Source organism: Lathyrus oleraceus, chromosome 1 (assembly GCF_024323335.1).
Source record: "Lathyrus oleraceus cultivar Zhongwan6 chromosome 1, CAAS_Psat_ZW6_1.0, whole genome shotgun sequence".
Taxonomy (NCBI): Eukaryota; Viridiplantae; Streptophyta; class Magnoliopsida; order Fabales; family Fabaceae; genus Lathyrus; species Lathyrus oleraceus.
The window spans coordinates 436,549,539-436,574,280 of NC_066579.1; the positions used below are offsets into that span (position 1 = coordinate 436,549,539).

The following is a 24,742-nucleotide window of genomic DNA, read 5'->3' on the forward strand; positions in this document are numbered from 1 at the left end:
AAAGAGGCAACGAATTCGACTCCATTCAAGTTGACTTACGGACATGATGCAGTTTTGCCAGTCGAAATATATCTGCAGTCGGTTAGAGTGCAAAGGCATCATGAAATCCCATCAGATACATATTGGAGTATGATGATGGACGAACTAGTTGATTTAGACGAGGAAAGGTTGCGCGCGCTAGACCTAATAAGAAGACAAAAGAAGAGAGTCGAAAGATTTTACAATAAGAAAGTAAGATTCAAGACCTTCTTAATAGGTGACCTTGTGTGGAAAGTAATCCTTCCTATGGATCAAAAGGATAAATTAATGGGAAAGTGGTCTCCTAAATGGGAGGGACCTTTCCAGGTTTTGAAAACATTTTCAAACGGCGCGTACGAAATAGAAGAAATAGAGAAGGATAAGAGAATCCTAAGAATAAATGGCAAGTATTTGAAAAAGTATAAGCCTATATTGCAGGAAATAAAAGTAGTAACAGAATAAGTGCAAACATAATTGTGATAAGATGGGCCAAATAAAAATGGCATTCAAAAGTTATTACAAAGAAAGCCTCAAAAGGCTGAGAGTTGCTAAATAAATTCGACTACAAATTAAAATTGGCAAAAGTATCCTTCAAAGTGGCGAATTTCTGCCTCTGAAACTGGAGTCGATGATCACAAAGACTCTTGTGAGTAGAGAGAGTCTCAATCTCCTGATTAAGTTGCTGGGCTTTTTTTGCATGTCGAATACCCACCCTCAATTCTTCGTCAATCTCGCTCTGCTTGGGTTGCTGTATGGATGCCTTACGTTTCTCCTCTTGAGAGATCTTTTCTTGAAGTGCTGCTATCTATTTTTTCCATTTTTGGATATTGTCATCACAAGCAGCAACTTCTTTGACATAAGTTTCAGAAAGCTTTTGCAATTTTGAAACCTTGTCAGTCGAAGTCGAAACGACATCCCATTCAACAGTTTGAGCTTCAGACTTGGAGGATATCTAATTGGTGAGATCTCTTTGACGATGGAGATCTACAGTGGCCAAGTCAATGAGAGTCATCAGCTCCATCACAAAACTTCCAATCTCAGCCGAAGCTTCCAGGACATTCACTTGCTTCAAAATTTTCTTAAGATCAATATGAGCAAGGGAATTCTCTTCCAAGACTTTAAACAAATCGACATCAAAGATTTTCGTTTTAATTTTGGTCAAGATATTGCCAAGTGATGGTGCTTCAGAAGTTGCCCCAGAAGTGGTCGAACTACTCTGCGAAGAATCCTGGAAATTAAAACGGGTGCTAAGCATGGCTTTCAGATACTCCAAAGGTCTTTGCACCTTGAGATTTTCAAGCTCCTCGCGAGAGAAGCTGGTCGAACCAGTTGATTTTCCACTCCCTTGGGTCCGGTCAGGAGCAGGTGGAGTGTTTCGCGTCGAAGTATGCTCAGCCTCTGTTCGTTTCGACTGGTTGTCCCCATCTCTGGTAGCTCCATCTTCAGGATCATCTTCGACCACAACCTCCATGTCAATGTCATCACCCTGAGGTGCAAATCTCGGATGAGGAGGAGATTCATCTTCAGAAGCTTCACCCACTGTAGTGTCGAATTCTGCTACGGTTTGCATGTCATGGTCACTTGTGGGGATATCTTCCTCTGGGGCTGTTTCCTCCAGAATTTTCTCAAGCGTTCTTTCGACAGCCACTTGTTCCTAAAAATAAATTCTAAGATTTAGAAGAAAAGATGTAGGAAAGGTGAACATATGCTGTCGAAATAAAAAATTACCTCAGGAATTTCAGTATTAAAGCCGGATTTCCCACTCCCCGTGTCTTTCGACTGAGGCTTAGCAGGAGGAGTACTGGCAGAATCCTTCCTAGTTGGGTTAACGATGGATCTTTGGGAAGAGACCTTCGTGAGTTTCTTCTTCTTCTGAGGGGGAGGGATTAACTCTGGAGATTCGTCACCAGACTCTTCATTAGGTACTTTATCCTCGCCTCTCTCCTCTTCACTCTTTTTCGTTTGGATTGTTGGGGGTTTTCGACTTACCTAGTCATGCAGGCCAAAGCCAGTTAGTTTTGAAAAAGGGAAGAAGAATAATAAGAAGAGAAAAAGTTTTGTACCTTTGTCGAAGGCTTCTTAGCAGTACTAGGCGACACTTCGACAACAGCTTTCTTAGCAGGGATCTTCACGGCTAAGGAAAGAAAGGAGATTAAAAAATAAGTGTAAGAGATACATGATAATATAGTTAGAATAACAAAAGAAAAAATCGTGTTTTTCTGTGAACACCTTCAAGAATGGGATCCTCCACGCGAACGTGTTCTATTCCAATATTAAGGTGTCCTGGGTATTCGCCCAGATGATACTTAGTCGGAACCACACGCTCAGCAGGTCTTTTGTACTGTTGACGGAGAATTTTCATAAAGTCCCCACAAACAAACCAATCTGGAAATGGAGGGCTAAATGCCACCCCAAATTCAGCGGTTGGCAAAGGAGGGAATTTTGGTGGATGACAGCTGAAAGCCAGGTCATAACGCGCCTCTGGTCGAAGGTTTGAAGGCAATGACAGTTTTTCAAACTTCTCCGTCAGTTTGCGTTTCAATTCTGCTGCTGCTTCGTGTATGGTTCGACTAAGATCATCAGGTCTATACGCAGTTTCGAAATACTTTTGAAATTTCTGTATTTCCCTAATGTGTCTTTGAATACCTTTTTTGGTCCGATCCTGCACAAAAGCGAAAGCATTTGTCAAATGTGTAGTAAAGGCAGTTACGTCGAAAAATCTGTTGGAGTAGTAATCTTTCCACCATTCGTCAAACTCAGGAGTGCATAAGAATGATGGTCGAAATATAACTGGTCGAATGTCGAGAGAATCATCAGCTAGTTTCTTCGACAGCTCTTTGCCTTCGTCTTCAGTATGAAAGGAGTTATAAAAGATGATGGATCCTTTCTTGGGAAATATAGGTCGAGGTTTTATCTGGATTAGGCCAAACTGTCTAGAAACAAGGTTGGGTTGATAAACTATCAAAGCAATTTGGTTTTTAGTGGTGTTACGGTAAGAGAAAAGGAGCCTAGGGGTTAAGAATGATTCCCAAACATTCAGAAATGTATTTTCATCCTTTTGCATCTCCAAAGGCAGTTATTGGGTAAACCATTTAGGTCCGATCTTTCTATCAGCAAAAGGTGCCATGGTCGAAGTAAATTGATACCTTTTAGCAAACATCATAACATAGCTTTTAAAAGCTTGTCGAAGGCTGATTCCTTCATCAGTTGGCGTTATTAGCACTAACCTTGGCCATTCGACAGTCCTATTTTTTACTTCTTCTTCATCTATTTCTGGTGCTACAGGAAGATTGGCTTCAAAGGTGGCATTGAGCCATAATTGCAAGAGCCAGAAAGGTCCTGATAAGTTGATTTTCCCTTGGGTTTTGGTGTTTTTTAAAAGATGTACGCTCTCACTCAGAGATTCATAAAGATTCGCCAGAATCATTTCGCTCAAGCATAGTTTTGTGCCTGCATGAAGCTGATTGGCTATGGTAATGAATCTCTTAGCAACTTGGAGAGAGCGAGAACAAAACACATATTTGGATAGCCATAGTGTTAGAAAAGCTATATGTTCGACATCTGAAACTTCAGTAGTACTCTTATCGTGATAATAGGACATGAATAAGGAGTAAGGTGCAAGGCTAGTCTCGAAAGCAATGGTATCTTCATTCAAGACAGTAGGGTCGAAATCTATACCATTGGGATGAAGACCAACAATGGCTGCTGCGTCGAAAAGGGTAGGCGTGACCATCCCACAAGGGAGGTGAAAGGTGTTGTAAGTACTATCCCAGAAGTAGAGAGAAGTTAAAAGCATATTTGGACAAATATTGGGTCCTACTCTCGACAACTGGATAAGGTCGAAAATGCCTACTCTAACACCTCAAAATTTGCCCTCCTCTCTTGGGACTAGCTTAACATATTGCATATCATTTTAGGTCATTAGGCATTGCATATTGCATATCATGTGGTTACATTGTGCAAGTCATCCTCATAAGGCTTGATCAGAAGATGAAGAGGTCATTGTGCAAGCTAGGGTTTCATTGGACTAGATCACTAACTGTCTGAGGGTGGTTCAAATTAGGGTTTCATGGTTCTCAAGGAGATTGAGCTACATCTTGGTTGAAATGACACATCATCATCATCATGATTTTGAGATCATCCAAGAAGATTCAAGTGTTTGATCAAGATACCTTGGGATTAGGGTTTTGACCACTGGTCAACCCTAATCAGTTGCATTGGGCCAATCAGGGCATAGCAAGGAGGTGGGGTCTACAGTGGATATGGGGATCATTTCATGATTGTATTGAGCTTATGGAGGCTAGGGTTTCATCCTTGAGCCATTTCATCAGAATATTGGGGCTCAGATTGATCAGTGCATCGCCAAATTCATCTATCAGTTGAAAAAGTCAACTGTGGTCAACTGTGCTTGATTGTGTGGATTTGGAGGTGGGAGAGAGTTGGATTAATTATGATTAACAAAGTGATTAAGGAGATGGTATAAGTTTCTAATCCTAACAGAATTGTAATGACAAACACATTTCTCAAGAATCATAACTGTTTTTCATCAAAACCTCTCAAAATTCTCCAAGAACTTCATCACATTTTTTCATCAAATCTTCATCAATTCTACATCATTTTGCTTCATTCTTCGTGGATCCATGATCTATAATCATCACTGAAGAACTGTTTTGCTAAATCCTTGCCAAAAACTTCAAGATCGTGGACTGTCCAAAGCTTGATCTACAATGGTGATTCCATAATTCTCGTACCTGGTGCTGCTTTGAGCTGAGCAAGTTGCTTCAATCAACTGCCATAGCCTTGTATTGGATCTGTTTCACTGAATTGGAGCCAGAAACATCAAAATCGAGCACTGCAATCTCCACAAGGTGTTTTTTCGAATCTCACCATTGCATGAATTATTATATGCCTTTTGTAGGTCTTTGAACGTAGAATGCAATGATGCTTTTAGTTTGTGAATTGATTGAGTATTGAATGTGTAATCGTGAATTAAAGTTTGATGCGCATTTCGTTTTTTACTCGATCTCGTCGCTATGCTTAGACTTAGGTTAAATCGTTTACATATTCATGATCCTTGTTGGAAGACGGTTCTAATGATTATAAGTTTGTTGATTTTGGTTACGATTTGATGTTTTTCATTTTTCTGGAAATTGGTTCGAAGAAGATGATGAAAATCCACTGTAACGCGTTTTGATCCAAAAATTCCATTTCCTGGTTTGAAAATGTGTTTGCCGCCATGCCTCAACCAATAGAAACGCGCCACTGCGTTTAAGTGGAACGGCGCCGTTTTGGCCAAGTTCTTAAGTATTACAAGTTTGCCATTATCAGATTAATTGGATTTATTTCTTATTTCTTTTTCATTTCTTTTTCATTTTTGATGCTTGAACTTAGAAAATCCATAAATCACTCATTTCTTGTCCAAATTTTGTGAGGTTTTTTTCACCATGTTCCTTACAATGTGTAGAATTTTATCATGATTTTTGTGATTTTTGTGCACGTGTGGAAAATTAATTTGTCTAGAGATTGATTGAATGTGTCACATTTGTATATGTCTTGCCATATCCTTCATAAAATGGTGATGCTTTCAAAGAAATGGATGAAATTTTTTGTGCATATTCTGGACACTTTGATGGTGATTTTGATGTAGAGTTTGTGGTTTTTGGATACCTGGTTGAGGAGATATAAATTTTTGAATAGAGGTATGACAATTTGTGTCACACCAAGCTTGATGAATTTCATGATTTTATTTGATGTGCTTATGGATGTTGGATTGAGCTAATTTTTTTTCATGAATGAGCATATGTATGTTGAGATGACATGTGAATTTTCCTGGATTTATTGATGGCATTTCCTAATTTATTGAGATTTTCTCTTTTGTTGAATCATTTTGTTAGTTTTTGTGACACATGATTGTATTTTGTTTGTGAAATTCTCATAGTGTATTGGATGGATGTAAAATTTGACATGTGGATTGTAGACACATTATAGGTCATTGTGGTTTTGATCCCATTCATTTATCTTACATTGTCACTGTTTTATGATTTTTGGAAGTTGATGCTTGTGTTGATGCCTTGTTTTGGCTTACTTGAAATTGTCTGAACTTCTTGATTTTCATTGACCTACTTCCTTTTGTCTAATTGAGCTGAAATTTGACATGCTATTCATTGAATGTGTCCTGTTCAGGTGTGAATTTTTGTGGAATTAATTGAAATGTTTTGGTATGCTTTTGATGGAGATAGTTCTGTTTGGTCTTTTGAAGTTGCAAATTGCATGTTTGATACTAAATTGTGCATGAAATGATAAGGGTGATTGATATGAGCATGGGACCAATTGCGTTTGCTTTTAATTTGATTGATTGTGATTTTGGATAATTTTCAATTGCTGTTTAGGATTTTTTATCTCCTTTGGACCCTAGGCTTGGCCTAGTGGTCTAGTTTCTCATGTTTGGTTTGGATTTTCAGGATGAAATGCAAAAGCCTTAAGGAGAACAATGCAAGTTGTAAATTGAGTTTGTTTGATGTTGTAAAGTAACATTGATTTTGTGTTGTAGGGTTTGATGCTTGAGTTTGAGCTCATGGCTTGCACTTATGTGCATTAACTTGTGTTGACTGTACAGATTAACATTTGCTGTTTACTGTTGGTTTGTCTGAGTACTGATGATACTTAATTGATTTCAGGTACATTAAGTTGCTTACAGTTCCTTGAGAACTTGCTTGCTGTTGCTTGGTTTTTAAACCAATTGAGGTAGAATTTCTATTCTCCATGTAGTCTGGAAGACCTGGCCTGTTACTTGGCCAGGCAACTGTCTGAAGTCCTCCTTAAGAGGCGATGTTTGTGATTGTTTACTTTTGTGCCAAGCAGGTAAAGACCTCTATGAGGCAATTGGCGGAACCCAAGGGATATGCAATCTATCCCCCGCTATTCTGTTGAAGTCGTCCCTCTGCTCACACCACTGTGTTGATGCATTGGGACATTAACCCAAGATCTTGTGCTGTTGCACAGTCGAGTCAGAGTCTTGAGCGTAGAAGGGTCCCTCTATTCTGGACCCACGCTCCTTTGTCTGAAGCTCTCCCTGGTCAGGGATAAGAGCTGTGAAGTCTCATCTTCACTCACCTTTCATCTGCTTCACCCTGACTCTCAATGTCAGGGTTAAGAGCGAACACTACCTTGTACAGATGACTTGCCTCGACAGTCAAACCCTTTGTTTGAGCCCACTTGACTGGATATAGTGTGTGCTACTTGGAATATTTGCTTTGCTTGTATGCTTGTATGCTTCTTTTCCTGGTTAGGATTAGCTTGCTGTTGCGCAAGTAGGATAGAAACCATAACATAGGGCAATGATGCATGATAACACTAGGCTCGAGTACAGCTCCCTGGTAGTGTGTCTCCCTTTGTATCTGGTTAGAATTTCTTTCCCTTTCAGGGGAACTACATCGCCCTGATCCTCATACCAGATGAGGTACGTAGGCAGGAGACCGTGCGAGGTCTCTCTGGGCACTTTTTTCCTTTTTTGTGTGTGTTTGCTTGTTACCCTCTTGTGTGTCATGATATGGATGTAAGCCCAGCAATTGGCTGTCCGTATCCTGATTGTGTTTGTTTGGTTCGGAAGCCGATGTAAGTCCAGCGATTGGCATTCGGGTTCCAGGTTTGCCCTTGTTTGTGTGTGTCTTGTTTGGCGTGCGTGAGCCGAACTACGGCAGCTCTGATTCTCGTTCCAGACGAGATACGTAGGCATAGGATGCGACGTCCTAGCGAGCCCTCTTCCTCTTAACCCCACCTGCGTTGTTTTTAGTGTGTGTGTGTGTGATGTTTTGTTTTAGCAACCTTTTCTTTCTTTTAGAGCGTGGATCCCGTCGAGTACGACGGACGTGAGGGGTGCTAATACCTTCCCCTCGCGTAACCGACTCCCGTACCCTTTCTCTTTGGTCGCGAGACCTTGCTTTTCCCAGGTTTACTCTGAGCGTTTCCTTTCCCTCTTTTGGGATAAATAACGCACGGTGGCGGCTCTGTGTTGTTTTGTTTCAGCCCGCCGGTTGTTTTTCGCGGATGCGACAGCTGGCGACTCTGCTAGGGACTAGCAATGTTGACCTGTGCTGGTCCATCTTCCCTAAGCGAGTCTCTCCTAGCGTTCTAGGATAGTTTAGGTTGCTTGTGTTCTATTTATTGCATTTATTATTCTGACTGTGTATATATTTGCATAAATGTTTGCATGCATCATACTATCATGTTGTCGTCCTCTGTGCAGGTGGTTCCTCTGTTTTGGGGTGGGTGTTCTGAGTGGGGCTAAAACCCAGGCCCGAGTATACACCTAGGATTAGTGTGGTCTCACGTTCCTCATTTGCTTTATCAGCATATTGTTGCAACGTGACATACCACAAGCCGGACGAGGTTCATTTGATAGTGCCCTTCCTCTGTGGAGTATCCACTTTGGTTGTGTCACTTCATCTCAACTATTGACTTCGGTGACCGATCATTTCCCGGATCTTTGGTTTAGATGATCTCAGGAGAGCTACAATGGCACACCCGAAAGGGCAAACCCATTGAGTATCTCTGCCCGATTGTCGAGACTATTATCCGCCTTAGGATGACCTGGTTAGAATTTACCTGTGAGGGGAGGGTGATTCTTTCAGATGCATTGTTCAGATGGTGACTCAGATGGTGACTTTTGGTTCCGTTGATCAGAGTCATATTTATAAGTCGGATTTATGGCTGTTTATTTCCGAGACGCCGGAGTGCTGTCCGAGTTATTTATCAGTGGGGATCCGTTTATTTCAGGATTCCCCGGGCCGATTCAGAGGTTATGGGTATCTGCTCAGAGTTGGTCTGATGATGATGATGATGATGTATCTGTCTTCCGTTTATTTCGGAACCCTTGAGTAGGATTTGTGGTTACATTTTCCTTCAGATGGTTATGATCGGTTCAGAGATCAGGGCTGTGACTCAGAGCAACAAATGATCAGATGACTTGGAGGATGGCAATGCATTACATTCATTCATCAGCATCATTACATCTTGCATTTACCTGCATCTAACACATGTTTATCCATATGCAGGGACCCTTTAGATCGAGATCCTGGTTGAGAGACTTTCTGCTCAGATATGAGGCCCGGTTTGAAGGATGATGTTGCCTACAGTTTCTTCAACCCAGAGCCAGAGATTGACGAGTTGAAAGATATGATAGCATTGATCACGCCCGACCATGTGGGTATGTTCAGAGAGGCATACGGTAGCATTCTGAAGATGGTTTTCAGACTCACTGACAGCGACAGAAGCGCCATTCATACTCTTCTCCAATTCTATGACCCGGGGCTGAGATGTTTCGTGTTTCCGGGTTATTTGTTGGGACCTCTGATGGAGGATTATGCTAGCATTCTGGGTGTTCAAATCCGCGATCAGATTCCTTTTTGTGCTATTAGGAGACAGCCTGACGTCCTTGGGATTTCCCGTGCTCTTTATTTGAGTCCGGAAGTGACTAAGGAGGGTTTGAAGGAGAAAGGAAAATTACCGGGTTTTCACTTGAGTTTCTTGGAAGCTAAGGCCAAGGAACATGTTGCAGCGGGTAATTGGAAGACGGTTTGTGCTTTGATTGTTGTGAGCATTTATGGTGTTATTCTGTTTCCTAATCAGAAGAGCTTTGTGGACCATAATGCTATTAGATTGTTCATGCAGAGGAACCCTATTCCTACTCTGGTCGGAGATGTCTATTACTCGGTTCATAACAGGAACGAGAAGCGGCGTGGGGGTTTGATCCGGTGCTGTGCGCAGTTACTATTCAGGTGGTTTATGGCGTATTTGCCTTCTCGTGGTGCTTTTGCTCATCTTGATCCTACTGTCAAGTGGTCCTTCAGGTTGATGGGTTTGCGGGCTGATGACATAGCATGGACTCATAATGGTTTGGCTGGACGGAATTTTATATATAGCTGCGGGGATTTTCCCAATGTGCCTCTCATAGGAGTTCAGGGTTGCATTAATTACAACCCAACGCTTCTTAGGAGACAGATGGGATTTGCTATGGAGGTTCCTCCCCTTGAGTGTGAGACTCAGGAGTCCTTTTACTTCCTGATTGAGGGCAATCAGGCCAAGTTGATGCAGGTGTCTGGGTCATGGCGTAACATTCAAAGGAAGGGCAAAGTTCCGTTTGGCAAGGTCAACTGTCAGTATTTTCCTCTATTTGATGATTGGTTGCGGAAGAGGATAGAGGCCACACTTCTACCATTTCCGGGAGGTGATCCTGGGTGTCCTTTGATTGAGGGTCCGCGTTCTTCTGTCGGTATGGAAGAATTCCTCGAGATGAAGAGAGCCAGAGATCAGTTGCTTACAGAGAAAGCGGAATTGGAGATGACTGTTGCTCGGATTCAAACGGCTAACCAGGAGATCAGAGTGAAGATGGAAGATCAAGACAAGCGACATGCCCTGGAAGCAAAGCGTTTTGAGATGGATACTGCCTATTATGGGAAGATTAGTCAAGCTTTAGCGTCATCTACCAGAGAGCATGACATCACTAAAGAGAAGCTAGCCAGAGCTTCAAAGGTCATTGAAGATGAGAAGAGGAGGCAAATCCTCGTGAGAGATCAGAGAGATGCTAGAGCCAGAGTCCTCGCTGCAGAATGGGAGGCAGAGAAAGCTAAGATTGTCGCTGAGAGAGATTATTACTTCAGGCAGATGAAGATTCACCAGAAAGAGGTGGGGAGATTACAGCAGGAGAACACCGAGCTCAGGTTCGCCGCAGAGTTCGCGAAGATGGTTGATGAGATAGGGCCATCTGTGGGACCCTCATCAGGCTAGCTTTCATTTGTGTGGATTACCGTCAGGCTTGTTAACGGAATTCATTTGCTTGTATTTCTTTCCCGATTCTGGAGATTTGTATCTGATTTGATGTATGACTATGTCACTTATTGTGCATTTTGTTATTTGATGGTTATTTTCATTCAGTGATTGATCTTCAAGCTTTATTTGCCTTACCGTATGCTCTCACACAAGCACACACATGGTTGGGGGTATTTTGGCTAAATCACATATCTCTGATCTGTATGATGAATCAAATGCTGAATATCAAAATATTGCTGCCGAATTGTTATTTGTCTCGATGAAACCAGGATCAAGAGACAAAGTGTTCCTCATGTGGATAAACACTGCATTCATGCATTGATCATAATAACTTGTGTTTTATTTTGCAGGTATCTGTTGCTAACGTGCTTGATTGTTTCAGGAATCATTGCTCGTGCTCGCAGAGCTGTACCTTTGCACTCAACTCGTCCTCACAGATACTTCACAAGGCGCAATACTCCCAGATTAATGGATCTTCCGAACACAGATATCCTCGAGCTGAAAGACAAGATGAATGAGCTGATCAACATCATGCAAGGTTTTGCAGTTGGTCAGAAAGCTCTAGCAGATAAGGTCGAGAAGCTCGAGCGGGCTTCAGCAGCAAACAGTGGTGTGAACCTGGATGGTGTCTCCAACCAGGGGCTGGGTGGATCTAGAGACGGTGGTAAGAGGACAACAGTGGGTGTGGTGAACAACGCTGGTTTTGGTACTGCTGGTGGTCAACCTGGGCCGGGTCAGAATCTGAAAGATAGTCTGTTCCCACCTTTCTTCGGTGTTGATGACGACAGAGAGGAAGACAGAGAGGCCGATCAGTTCTCGATGCACAATGAGCCATTGGGTCAGTACAGTGCTCCACCGCAGAGCAAAGAGATTCAGCTGCTGGCTGAGAAAATCAGAGCTCTAGAGAGCTATGCCACTCCTGGGGTGGTTAATATGTCGAACATGGGGCTGGTGGAGGGGATTGTGATCCCACAAAAATTCAAGGCGCCCGCGTTTGACAGGTATAATGGGAGTTCCTGCCCCGAGACTCATCTTCAGGCTTTCGTCAGTAAGATCTCAGCTTACACCATGGACCAAAAGCTGTGGATGTACTTCTTCCAGGACAGCCTGTCTGGAGGCTCACTGGAGTGGTACACCAAGCTCAAGTCCTCAGATATCAAGAACTGGCAAGATCTTGGGGACGCGTTCTTCAAGCAGTATCAGTTTAATGCTGATATGGCCCCGAGTCGTACCCAGCTGCAGGGTATGTCTCAGAAAAGTAATGAGGGGTTTAAAGAATATGCCCAAAGATGGAGGGAGTTGGCTGCCAGGGTGCAACCTCCCTTGTTACTAGGGAGATGTCTGATCTTTTCATGGGGACCCTGCAGGGGGCTTATGCTGAGAGGATGGTTGGTTGTCCGGTGACCAACTTTTCGGATATAGTTGTGGCTGGAGAGAGGATTGAGAGCTGGTTAAAGCTCGGGAAGATTCAGGGTGCAGCCTCTTCTTCAGGGTCGAAAAAGCCTTTTGGTAATGGTCAGAGGAAGAAAGAGGGTGATACCAGTGCTGTCTATGCACAGAGGGGACCCAGTAGGGATCGTTACTTCCAGCATACCGTTGCGGTAACTATTCCTGCTGAGCATCAGCCTGCACCACAACAGCAACAACAACAACCTCAACAGCAACAGAGACAACCGTTTCAGCAGAGGCCACAGAGGGCCGGGTACCAAGTCAGGGGCCGAATGAATGACAGGCAGTTTGATAGGCCTCCGGTGACTTATTCTTTCTTACTGAAAAAGTTGATGGATTTGGGGTTAGTATAGTTGAGGACGCTGGCACCTTTGAGACCTGATCAAAGGCCAGCCAACTATGATGAAAATGCCAAATGTGAATTCCATTCGGGTGCTCCCGGACACAATGTAGAGAACTGCAAAGCTTTTAAGCACGTAGTTCAAGACCTGGTGGATTCGAAGGCCATCAACTTCGCACCATCTCCCAATGTTAATGCTAATCCCATGCCCGCGCATGGTCAAGGGGGGGGGGGGTGAATGCTGTTTCTGAAGAGAATAGAGTTGGGCTGTCTACGGTGGATCAGTTGAAGACTCCTTTGGCTGAGGTCAAGAGGCAGTTGTTATGGAATGGGGTCTACCCGGGTTGTGATATTGATTGTGCTGAGTGCACTGTTGTTTAGAGCGGGTGTTCGTTATTGAGGAAGACTGTTCAGGGTCTGATGGACGAGGGGAGTATCTTGATTGAGAGGGCTGATAAGGGGAAAGATGAGGTCTCCACCATAACAATATACTTTGATCCGGTGGATTTGTCTACTCTTGCTGAAGCGGCTCCAGTTACCATCACGGTACCTAGACCAATTCCGTACGACAAAGAGGATGCCGTGCCATGGCATTATGGTGGAGAGGTCTACTTAACGGTGAGAAGGTGGAAGACCAGACTGCTAGTGAAACCACCGTTTCAAAGGTGGATAATGCCGGTACCAGCGGTTTCACTCGCAGTGGAAGATTATTTGCTCCAGAGGCCCTGAGGGGAGGAGAAGGGGAGAAAGAAAAAAAAGAAAAGGCCGAGGCTTTAGCCAGGGCAAAAGGGAAGGCGGTGGTTAATGATGGTACTCCAGTGGTGACACCGGCGCCTGTGGGGTCGGATGAACAACTTGATGATGATGCAGAGGAATTTTTGAGAATCATCAAGAAGTCCGAGTACAAACTGGTTGACCATCTGCAGCAGACTCCCTCCAAAATATCGATCTTATCATTGCTGTTAAGCTCTGAGGGGCATAGAGAGGCTTTACTGAAAATCTTGAAGAAGGCTTATGTTCCTCAAGAGATTACAATTAACCAGTTGGAGACGGTCGTGTCTAACGTACATGCCAACCATGGGCTGGGTTTTACAGAGATGGATCTGACTGTGGATGGGAGGAATCATAACCGGGCACTATACATCGCTATGGAGTGTAAAGGAGCTGTGCTTTCGCATGTGCTGGTTGATACCGGCTCCTCATTGAATGTGTTGCCGAAGAAGGCTCTGGCTAAGCTGAACTGTGATGGGCTGATTCTGACTCCGACCGATTTGATTGTGCGGGCGTTTGATGGATCGAAGCGGGCCGTATTCGGAGAGGTTGAGCTGCCAGTGAAGATAGGCCCAGAGGTGTTTAAGTCGACATTCTATGTCATGGATATTCAGCCAGCATACAGTTGCTTGTTGGGTAGGCCGTGGATTCATGCTGCTGGGGCAGTAACTTCGACTTTACATCAAAAGCTGAAGTATATCTGGGAAGGCCAAGTCGTTACTGTTTGTGGGGAGGAAGACATCTTTGTCAGCCACCTGTCCTCATTCAAATATGTGGAGATGGACGGCGAGATCTGGGAGACGCCAAGTCAAGCATTTGAAACCGTTAAGGTGGAGAATGCTCTTTTTGCAAAAGAGGAGGAGAAACCATCCATTTCTTCGTACAAGCAGGCCGTTGAGGTGGTAAAGAATGGAGAGGCTCCTGGTTGGGGCAGAATGATGGATGTCTCTGCGAAGAAAGACCGTTTCGGAGTGGGGTATCAGCCTGGCCGAGGCTCGGTGGGACAAGGCAGAGGACGTCGTACGCCAGTCACATTCACCAGTGCCGGAATGCTGGATCCGGATCACGTCTGCATGATGAGTGATGAAGCTGATAGCGACTGTGACATGGACCGGTGGATAAAGCCGTGCGCACCAGGGATGGGAATCCAGAACTGGAAGGCTGAAAAGATCATCCGGGTCACTCTGCTGGAAGAGTAATATTTTTCTTGTTTTGATTTTATATGCATGAAAGCCATACGTGTTGCCCGACACGTAATGGTCCATTGTAAGGGCCACCTCATGTTAAAATTTGCAAATTCGCATCATTAATAAAAGGATGTTTTTCAGTTAAAAGCGGTGTTCCCTGTTTTTCATTTATTTTTGCAGTTTAAAAATAAAAACAAATAAAAATGGCAATGTTTTCATTTTTCTTTTTCAATTTGTCTCACACCGGTTCTAAGCAATGCATGAATCAACATTCATGCAGATGCGATTCTCCGGATCTCATTGATAACAATCCTGTTACACCCTTGTATGACTTCGACAATCCAATCTATCTTACTGAAGAAGAAGACGAAGAAGATTGCGAACTGCCAGGGGAATTAGCCAGGTTGTTGAAACAAGAGGAGAAGGTGATTCAGCCGCATGAAGAGCAGATTGAGGTCGTGAATCTGTGTACCGATGAGGTTAAGAAAGAAGTGAAAATCGGGGCTGCTTTGGAGGCAAGTGTCAAGAGCAGATTGGTAGTGTTGTTGAAAGAGTATGTCGACATCTTTGCTTGGTCTTATCAAGATATGCCAGGGTTGGATACCGATATTGTTGTGCACAAGCTATCGTTGAGAGCAGATTGTCCTCCAGTGAAGCAGAAGTTGCGCAGAACACGACCTGACATGGCGATGAAAATCAAAGAAGAGGTGCAGAAGCAGTGGGATGCTGGTTTCCTTGCTGTCATCAATTATCCGCCATGGGTTGCGAACATTGTGCCAGTCCCGAAGAAGGATGGGAAAGTAAGAATGTGTGTGGACTACCGAGATCTGAACAGAGCTAGTCCGAAGGATGATTTTCCACTACCTCACATTGACGTGTTGGTAGATAATACGGCTCAATTCTCGGTGTTTTCCTTCATGGATGGCTTTTCTGGCTATAATCAAATCAAAATGTCGCCAGATGATATGGAGAAAACAACGTTCATTACACCGTGGGGCACTTTTTGTTACAAGGTGATGCCATTCGGTCTCAAGAACGCCGGTGCTACTTATCAGAGGGCCATGGTGACTTTGTTTCATGATATGATTCATCATGAAATCGAATGCTATGTTGATGACATGATAGCAAAGTCCCAGACAGAAGAGGGGCATTTGGTAGATCTGGCCAAGTTGTTCGACCGGCTGAGACAATTCAGGCTGAGGTTGAATCCGAACAAGTGCACGTTCGGAGTGCGGTCCGGTAAATTGCTGGGGTTCATTGTAAGCGAGAAAGGAATCGAGGTTGATCCTACAAAAGTAAAAGCAATAAGAGAAATGCCTGAACCGAGAACAGAGAAGGAGGTTCGTGGTTTCTTAGGTAGATTGAACTACATTTCACGGTTCATATCTCACCTAACAGCCACGTGTGAATCGATATTCAAATTGTTGAGAAAAGATCAAACGGTCAGGTGGAATAATGATTGCCAAGCGGCATTTGAAAAAATAAAAGAGTATTTGCAGGAGCCTCCGATTCTGATGCCTCCTGTGGAGGGAAGACCGTTAATTCTGTACCTGACAGTCCTCGAGGGGTCTATGGGGTGTGTATTGGGGCAGCATGACGAGTCTGGTCGAAAAGAGCATGCCATATACTACCTTAGCAAAAAGTTTACCGACTGTGAAACAAGATATTCACTGCTCGAGAAAACTTGCTGTGCTTTGGTCTGGGCTGCTCGCCGACTAAGGCAGTATATGCTGGTTCATACCACTTTATTGATTTCCAAGATGGATCCAATCAAGTACATTTTTGAGAAGCCAGCATTGACCGGACGGGTTGCGAGATGGCAAATGATTTTGACTGAATATGATATACAGTATACTTCTCAGAAGGCGATTAAGGGGAGTGTATTGTCTGATTACCTCGCTCAACAACCCATTGATGATTATCAACCGATGAATTTTGAATTCTCTGATGAGGACATCATGTTTCTCAAATCGAAAGATTGTGAGGAACCGATCCCGGAGGAGGGGCCTGACCCTGAATCCGAATGGATTCTAATGTTTGATGGGGCCGTTAACGTGAATGGAAGCGGTGTTGGTGCTGTTTTGGTTACGCCGAAAGGATCCCACATTCCTTTTGCTGCCCGGCTAACATTTGAGTGCACCAACAACGTGGCTGAATACGAAGCTTGTATATTGGGGATTGAAGAGGCGATTGATTTGAGAATCAAGAACCTTGTCATATACGGAGATTCAGCTCTGGTGGTAAATCAGGTTAACGGAAAATGGTATACGCATCAGTCTCATTTAGTTCCGTATCGAGATTATACGAGGAGATTGTTAACGTTTTTCACCAAGGTGAAGATGCATCATGTGCCTAGAGAGGAGAATCCTTTGGCAGATGCTTTGGCTACACTGGCCGCCTTGATTAAGGTGCAGTGGTGGAATCAGTTCCCCAGTGTTGAAGTAGGTCGTCTGGATAGACCGGCTTATGTGTTTGCTGTTGATACAGCGTCTGATGATGAGAAGCCGTGGTATTATGATATCAAGCGCTATCTAGAGACTCAAGAGTATCCTGAGGGAGCATTGAAAAAGGACCGAAAGACTCTGCGGAGGTTGGCCATGGTGTTCTACCTGAATAAGGATGGGGTTCTGTACAAGAGGAATTTTGATTGGGTCTTGCTCAGATGTGTGGATGATAAAGAAGCAAGCCAATTGATGAAAGAGGTTCACGAGGGATCGTTCGGTACCCATGCCAGTGGGAATGCAATGGTGAAGAAGCTGCTAAGGGCAGGTTATTATTGGATGACAATGGAGGCCCAATGTTTCAATTTCGTGCGGAAGTGTCATAAATGCCAGATTTATGCTGACAAGGTGCACGTGCCTCCAAATCCATTGAGTTTGATGTCGTCTCCATGGCCGTTTGCTATGTGGGGCATTGATATGATCGGAAAGATTGAGCCTACGGCTTCGAATGGGCACAGATTCATATTAGTGGCTATTGACTACTTCACCAAGTGGGTGGAAGCAGCCTCTTATACGAACGTGACGAAGCAGGTCGTTGCCAGATTTCTCAAGAGAGACATCATTTGCAGATATGGGGTTCCCGAGAGAATCATTACTGATAATGGTTCTAATTTGAATAATAAGATGATGGCAGAACTGTGCCGGGAATTCAAGATCGAGCATCACAATTCTTCTCCTTATCGTCCGAAGATGAATGGGGCAGTTGAGGCAGCCAACAAGAATATAAAGAAGATTGTGCAGAAAATGGTGGTAACCTACAAAGACTGGCATGAGATGTTGCCGTTTGCATTGCATGGGTATCGAACGTCGGTGCGTACGTCTACTGGGGCAACTCCTTTCTCATTGGTATATGGAATGGAGGCTGTATTACCTGTTGAAGTTCAGATTCCCTCTTTGAGAGTCCTGATGGACGTCAAGTTGCAAGAGGCTGAATGGGTAAGGACCCGGTATGAAGAGTTGAGCCTGATAGAGGAATAGAGGCTAGCAGCCATCTGTCATGGGCAGTTATACCAGCAAAGGATGAAGCGTGCTTTTGACAAGAAGGTGCGACCTCGGGTATATCGCGTAGGTGATATGGTGCTGAAAAGGATCCTTCCTCCTCAAAACGATCGAAGGGGCAAATGGACACCTAATTATGAAGGTCCATTCGTGGTCAAGAAGGTTTTCTCTGGTGGAGCCTTGTTGTTAACGACCATGGATGGCGAGGATTTTCCATCCCCTGTGAATGCGGATGCAGTTAAAAGATACTTCGTGTAAAGAGACCCGCTGGACGAAAAGAATAAAATAGTCCAGACAAAAATGGGCATCCCGGCGAACCAAAAAACAGAAAGAAAGGTTCGGGCAAAAATTAGGGATAAAATGAAAAAACTGTACACCCGGTAAGTCGAAAACCTGAAAAGGCGACTTGGGCAAAAATGGGTGTCCCGGTGGACTGAAAACCCGAAAGGGAGGTCAAGGCAAAAGAGGGATTGAAACGAACAACTGCGTCCAGCATGATCGTTTGCGCTTTGGTTAAAGCATCATGGATAATACCCGGTAGGGATCAATTGGAATCGTATTGTTCGGAAGGCAGAAAGCATGGAGAGTCTGAGGACATATGGGGTGTAACCGAGTTGGAACTCGATGAGATTACGGGTTTCACATTGCCATTAGGACAGATTTTTCCTTTTGCGCAATTACCTCTTTTCAGGAATTGCTTCCTTTGTATTGCTCAATTTGAGCCACATAGTTTTCCAATCAATAAAATGCATATTCAGTCAAATAATTTTGGTTTTTGTTTTCATTACTGCTTTGATTGCAAAAACATCCAATTATTATGATAAAGAATCTTGCACTTTAAGACATACAGGTCCCTTCCAATGCATGTTTATAAGATTGAAAACTTGAAATCTTATTTGGAAGGTTGAGTGACCCAAGTGTTGAAATCTTGACACGCCTGGGGCACGATTTTATCTGACGGTCTGTTTTGCAGGTACTGTTAGATATTTTCACTCACTTGTAGGTTGTGACGCGGAGGCTGTTGACAAAAGCAAATCCCTATGGAGTCCAATCAGGGACGAAAGAATATGAAGGAATGACGAAGAAATATTGAGACGTACGACGATCCTTGATGATAATAAAGAAGACTCTTCAAAATCGGAAGATTGGAAAGTTTGTAGAAATTCCCCGCAGGGTCCAATCAGGGACGAATGAATGGGTAGAGAAGTGGCGAAGAGACGTTGAGACGTCCGACGACCTTTGGAATTAATCAAGAAGACTCTTCAAAGTCTGAAAATTGAAAGTCTGTATAATCCCTAGGAGTTCGCATTCCGTCGAGCGCGAAGCGGTGGGGAGTACAAGATGATGGAGCAGAAAAGGTCCAGACGAGTCTGGGAATTCTCAAAAGTGGAAAGTCGGTACGAGATTGGGAGGTGGATACCATGGTTCGACAAGTCGACGGGTGTTCTGTACCAACTTTTCTCATTTCCCCAGCAAGGTCCCCAAGCAGAATTAGAGGACCAACTCCCTGGTAGATCCAAGGTCTGTGGTTCCCCTAGCAGGGTCAGGATGGTTATCCCCAGCAGGTGTCAAATCAATGCTTCCCCAGTCGTCAGGCCTGGAGGTTGCTGTTTCCCAGCGGAGCTATCTGTGAGCATTTCCCCGGTGAAGTCGCCAGGTATTTGTGAGGGTTTCCCAAAGCAGAGTCGGGGTTGATATCCCCCAGCAAGTCGAAGACTGTTGTATCCCCATAGAGTGTTGGTGGTTCTTTTCCCCAGCAGTTTCTTGAGCGGATTGGGTGCAAAGGAGGTTCTTCCCCAGCAAGGGTTACCTTTTCCCAACAGCAGTGCTATTCCCCAGCAGGGTGGAATCGGAGATTGACGAGTTCCTCAGCAGAGTGTCTCGAGATCCCCAGCAGAATCCCTTGAGGGGGACGCTTTTTATGCATTCATCATGTAGAATAAACATAGCATGTTGCATAGAAAAATAAATCGCGTAGCATTTCCACAATGGTGGAGCATTACGCAGAAAAAGTCATGCATCATATTGCAAGCATAAGCTAGTCTCAGGCCGTGGTTACTGTTTGAGAGGTGTTTGCCAGCAAGTGAAGGTGTTACTCCGAGGAGTTCAGCATCATGATTTTTTTTATCAACAGTACTTCCCCAGTAGTGCGATACTGGAGGAAACTCTTCCGTCGGACAGAGATGGGAATGTTACGCGATCAGCGCGACTCAAGCCGTGGTTACCGCTTGAGGTTTTGGTTTCGCCGGATGGTGAAGAAGTTACTCTGAGGAGTTTAGCATCATGATGTCAGATCAGCAATGTTCCCCAGTAGTGCGATACTGGAGGAAGTTTTTCTGTCGGACGGAGATGGAAATGAAATCAAAGGATATTACGCGATCAGCGCGATTTTGGGGTTCAAATGGAGAAAAGGAAATGTTGAGGCATTTTCTGGAGATCGAGGTTCGATTAGAGAAAAGGAAATGTTGAGACATTTTCTGGAGAGCGGGGTTCAAATGAAGATTGGAGTTGAAGATTGTATCCAGGATGAGGTCCTCAGGATTATCTTCTGTTCATGTGTCACCTTAGACTTTGGCGGATGCCAGTGGAGGTCGTTATAGGTGTCTTCTGAAGAAGAGATGCACATGTTACCTTCCTTTTGTGAAGGTTTACCCTCTGATATGTCGCCCTCAGAGTGGTGTTTGGTGTTATTTCCGTCGTTGCCAGCGGAATTATCACGAGAGATGGGAGAACGGGGTTCAAATGGAGAAAAAGAAATGTTGCGACATTTTCTGGAGATCGGGGTTCAAATGGAGAAGGGGAGATGTTGAGGCATTTTCTGGAGAGCGGGGTCCAAATGGAGAAAAGGAGACATGAGATGTTTTCTGGAGATGGGGTTCACATTGGCGATCACAAGTGATCGTCAGGCGACTGGGGGTTCAAACTGGAGAATGGGGTTCATTATTTTGGCAAACAGGAGTAACGGGGTTCAAATGCAGTGATCAGGGGTCATTTGCGCGGAAGAAAATTTCGGGGTTCAAGAAAAGCATAAAAAAAAAGGGGGGGAATAATAATCCCCAGTGGATGTGGCATTCAGGCCAGTTTCCGGTATCCAAACCGAGGCGGTATTCAGACCGAAGTGGCGTTCAGGCCAGTATTCCGGTATTCAGACCGACATCAATACTCTCATATTCCGAGGTTCAGTATTCAGACTGACGAGTGGTGTTCAGGCCAAGGTTATCCCTGCGTTACCATTTATTTTGGTATCCAGGTTGATGTTGTTGTTTCGGTGATCAGGCCGACTTTCTCCGTTCCAGACGGATGTTTGTTTCGAGATTGTGTTTCTTTGCCGATTCTGACAGGCGTTGTTAATTTTTTTTCCCATCAGAGTGCAAATTGTTCGTCTGTTCTTGGTATTCAATCACTCTTCATCCTGATCATCTGAAAGCCGAGGCTATTCATATCGACAGGTTCACAGTGGATTGAATAGGGGCAACTGTAACACCTCAAAATTTGCCCTCCTCTCTTGGGACTAGCTTAACATATTGCATATCATTTTAGGTCATTAGGCATTGCATATTGCATATCATGTGGTTACATTGTGCAAGTCATCCTCATAAGGCTTGATCAGAAGATGAAGAGGTCATTGTGCAAGCTAGGGTTTCATTGGACTAGATCACTAACTGTCTGAGGGTGGTTCAAATTAGGGTTTCATGGTTCTCAAGGAGATTGAGCTACATCTTGGTTGAAATGACACATCATCATCATCATGATTTTGAGATCATCCAAGTGTATACGTGCGTTTTCGACGCCATGAGATTTGGTGTAAGAAATGATTTTTTCGACAAATGATGACATGGGTTAAAACGATTTGATTAATAAGTATGGTTCGACACTTCGACAAAATGGAAGTTTCGTCATTTCGACAAAGATGTTTGCACCTAGGAAAAGCACTTTTGACAGATAGGGAGAACATTGCAGTATGTTGATAATTCAACAAAAATCCTGAAGGAAGACGTCATTTCGACTTAAAAGTAAATTTGAATTTAAAAGGTTGTGACGTTTGGCAGAAGACGCGTGGAAGCATCTGGCGAAAGGAGGAGAGCCATGTGTCATAGTTTTAGGATTTAGTCGTTAATAACAGTTATGTTATTTGTGTATATATAGGGTAGTTATTATCTAAAAAAGGGTGTGAAGAATTACTTATACAAAATTCCTGAAAACACTCAAAGTACCCGTGTGAGAGAAAAGAGTCATATTTGGAAAATGTATGTGTAAACAAACACCAATTCCTTCAAAGTTTATTTTATAAAGTTCAAAGTTCTTTACAAATCTCTTTTATGTTTTCCAGTCATTTATCTTTCTGCACTTTATCCTTTTCGACACTTTACATTTCGTCAGTTATTTTCCGCCATTTACTTTATCTTGTTAAATTTACATCCACTTAACACTGTAATCAACATATTTCGACGTAAAACACTTAGAGAACAGAAATGAAAGATATGAAAGTGATTTTAGACATCTTCAAGACTATCTAGATCTGCACATGTCCTAGGATTTGTGTGGTTGATCCTGCAAGTAACCCAATTCTACAAGTTTTGGTAAACCAGAGGTTGTTCGCCAAAATTCACAGCGAACAAATTGGCACGCCCAGTGGGACTGTGCAAAAATTTAGAAAGTTAGATAATCGCTAGTCAAAATCTGTCCTTCATTTGTATGAGACTGAGAAGCGGTAAATTAGCCGTATCCGAAGTAGAAATACCTAAAAGAACAAGAGTAAGGAAAATGGCGAACCAGCCAAATAATCCTAACGAATCCATCCCAGTATCTAACCCTGTCCCTTCGACAGAAGGCAATATAGGATCGGTCCCTGTGTCAGAGGCTGTACCTTCGTCAGCGGGGTCGATACCAGCGGTTTCGATGTCACAAAACGCGCCTAGTTCGTCCTTCAGGGCACAACAAATGCCCATTGGGACACCCCCCCCTGTGGGAAACACTTCTAGGCCTTTTGTAACGAATTTCACCATGCCTCCGCCTGGTAGGGAACAACCCTTCGGAATGCCAACTTCGGTGATGGCAAATTTACATAACTCCCCGTTAATATATTCAGACTCGATGGCCAACGTGTCTTCACCCTTACAAGGGTCAGGATATGGTGGAAACGTGAGTAGACTGAATCAACAACCACTTTACGTGCCGCCGATAACAAATAATTCGGTGCAAGTGATTAGACAGCAGATGGACGAGAGTAATCATGATATGGTCCAAATGTTGACGCAACAAATGGGAGCGGTGTTTAATCCACTGATACAGAACACCACTCAAACAAACCAAGCGTTGGCAGCGCAAATGACGCGCATTGCTGATTTCTTTGGAGTCCCTCAAACTCGACACAGAGAACAAGTGGTTCATAACCCAGCGGTAGCGGTCCAAGAAGAACCTACGATAAACCAGATACCGTTAGACAATCCTCAAACGAACGTCAGAAACCGAGAGGATGTAGTCGAACAGCCTCGTGTCGAAATCCCCATTCCACAAGAGCCTAGAAGGATAGTAATCCAGAGAGGCCAGGACGCGGATGTTGTATTGCAATAACGGATGCGGTATAATAATCCGCCTGTCGAAAATAATTTGGCAGCCATGGTCGAAACAATAATGGCACAAAATGGGATGAACATGGGTTTACAAAGGCCTAGTTACGCATCCCCACTATCAGAATATATTCTGCAAGAAGAATTGCCACCAAGGTGGAAAGTCCCTAAGTTCACAAAGTTCTCAGGGGACACTAGTGAGTCCACTATAGAACATGTGGCACGTTACCTGATCGAGGCAGGGGAGATAGCCCGTAACGAAAATTTGAAAATAAAATATTTCCCTAGTTCCTTAACAAAAAACGCGTTTACTTGGTTTACATCTTTGCCTGCAAACTCAGTATACACGTGGACCCAATTAGAAAGGTTGTTCCATGAACAATTCTACATGGGACAAACAAAAATAAGTCTGAAAGAATTAGCCAGTGTCAAGAGAAAACACTCCGAACCAATAGATGATTATTTAAATAGGTTCAGATTGCTAAAGGCTAGATGTTTCACCCCAGTGCCAGAACATGAGTTGGTCGAAATGGCCGCAGGGGGACTAGACTATTCTATAAGGAAGAAACTAGATACCCAGTATCTGAGGGATATGGCACAATTAGCGGATAGAGTGAGACAGGTCGAAAGGTTAAGGGACGAAAAATTCAGGGCAAATAAGAATAAAAAAGAGAGGGTAGCCTACGTAGGGGTTCGCCAAGATGATGAGTTCGACGAACACGAACCAAGTAGCTTCGACGAACAAGAAATCGACCTAGCAGAACTAAAACAAGGGCCACCTTATTCGTGCAAAGTACTAACTCCGTCGAACGGAAACCCAGTCGAAACCAACGATAAGTTCCCCAAAAGGACTTATACGTTCGACATTACCAAATGTGACGAAATCTTCGATCTGTTGGTTAAAGATGGTCAATTAATAAAACCACCAGGCGCTAAAGAACCGCCTATGGAACAACAGAAAAAGAGAGGTTTTTGTAAATACCATAATTTTCTGGGCCATAAGACGTCTCGTTGTTTCCTTTTCAGGGATCTCGTTCAAAATGCTATCCGGGACGGAAGGCTGAAGTTTGGTGACAAACC

At 43.7% G+C, this 24,742-nt stretch overlaps 1 protein-coding gene across 1 annotated transcript in view; it reads right to left on the reverse strand.

Annotated features, from left to right (window-relative positions):
• Window positions 1–970: 970 nt before the first annotated feature.
• The window catches only part of LOC127115068 (uncharacterized), a 30,832-nt gene continuing 7,060 nt past the window's right edge, over window positions 971–24,742 (reverse strand). The window contains exons 2-5 of the mRNA XM_051046733.1: window positions 2,082–2,152; window positions 1,747–2,007; window positions 1,345–1,672; window positions 971–1,134 (exon numbers count right to left, since the gene is read on the reverse strand). Coding sequence (XP_050902690.1) covers window positions 971–1,134; window positions 1,345–1,672; window positions 1,747–2,007; window positions 2,082–2,152 — 824 coding nt within the window. The remainder of the gene's footprint in view (window positions 1,135–1,344; window positions 1,673–1,746; window positions 2,008–2,081; window positions 2,153–24,742) is intronic.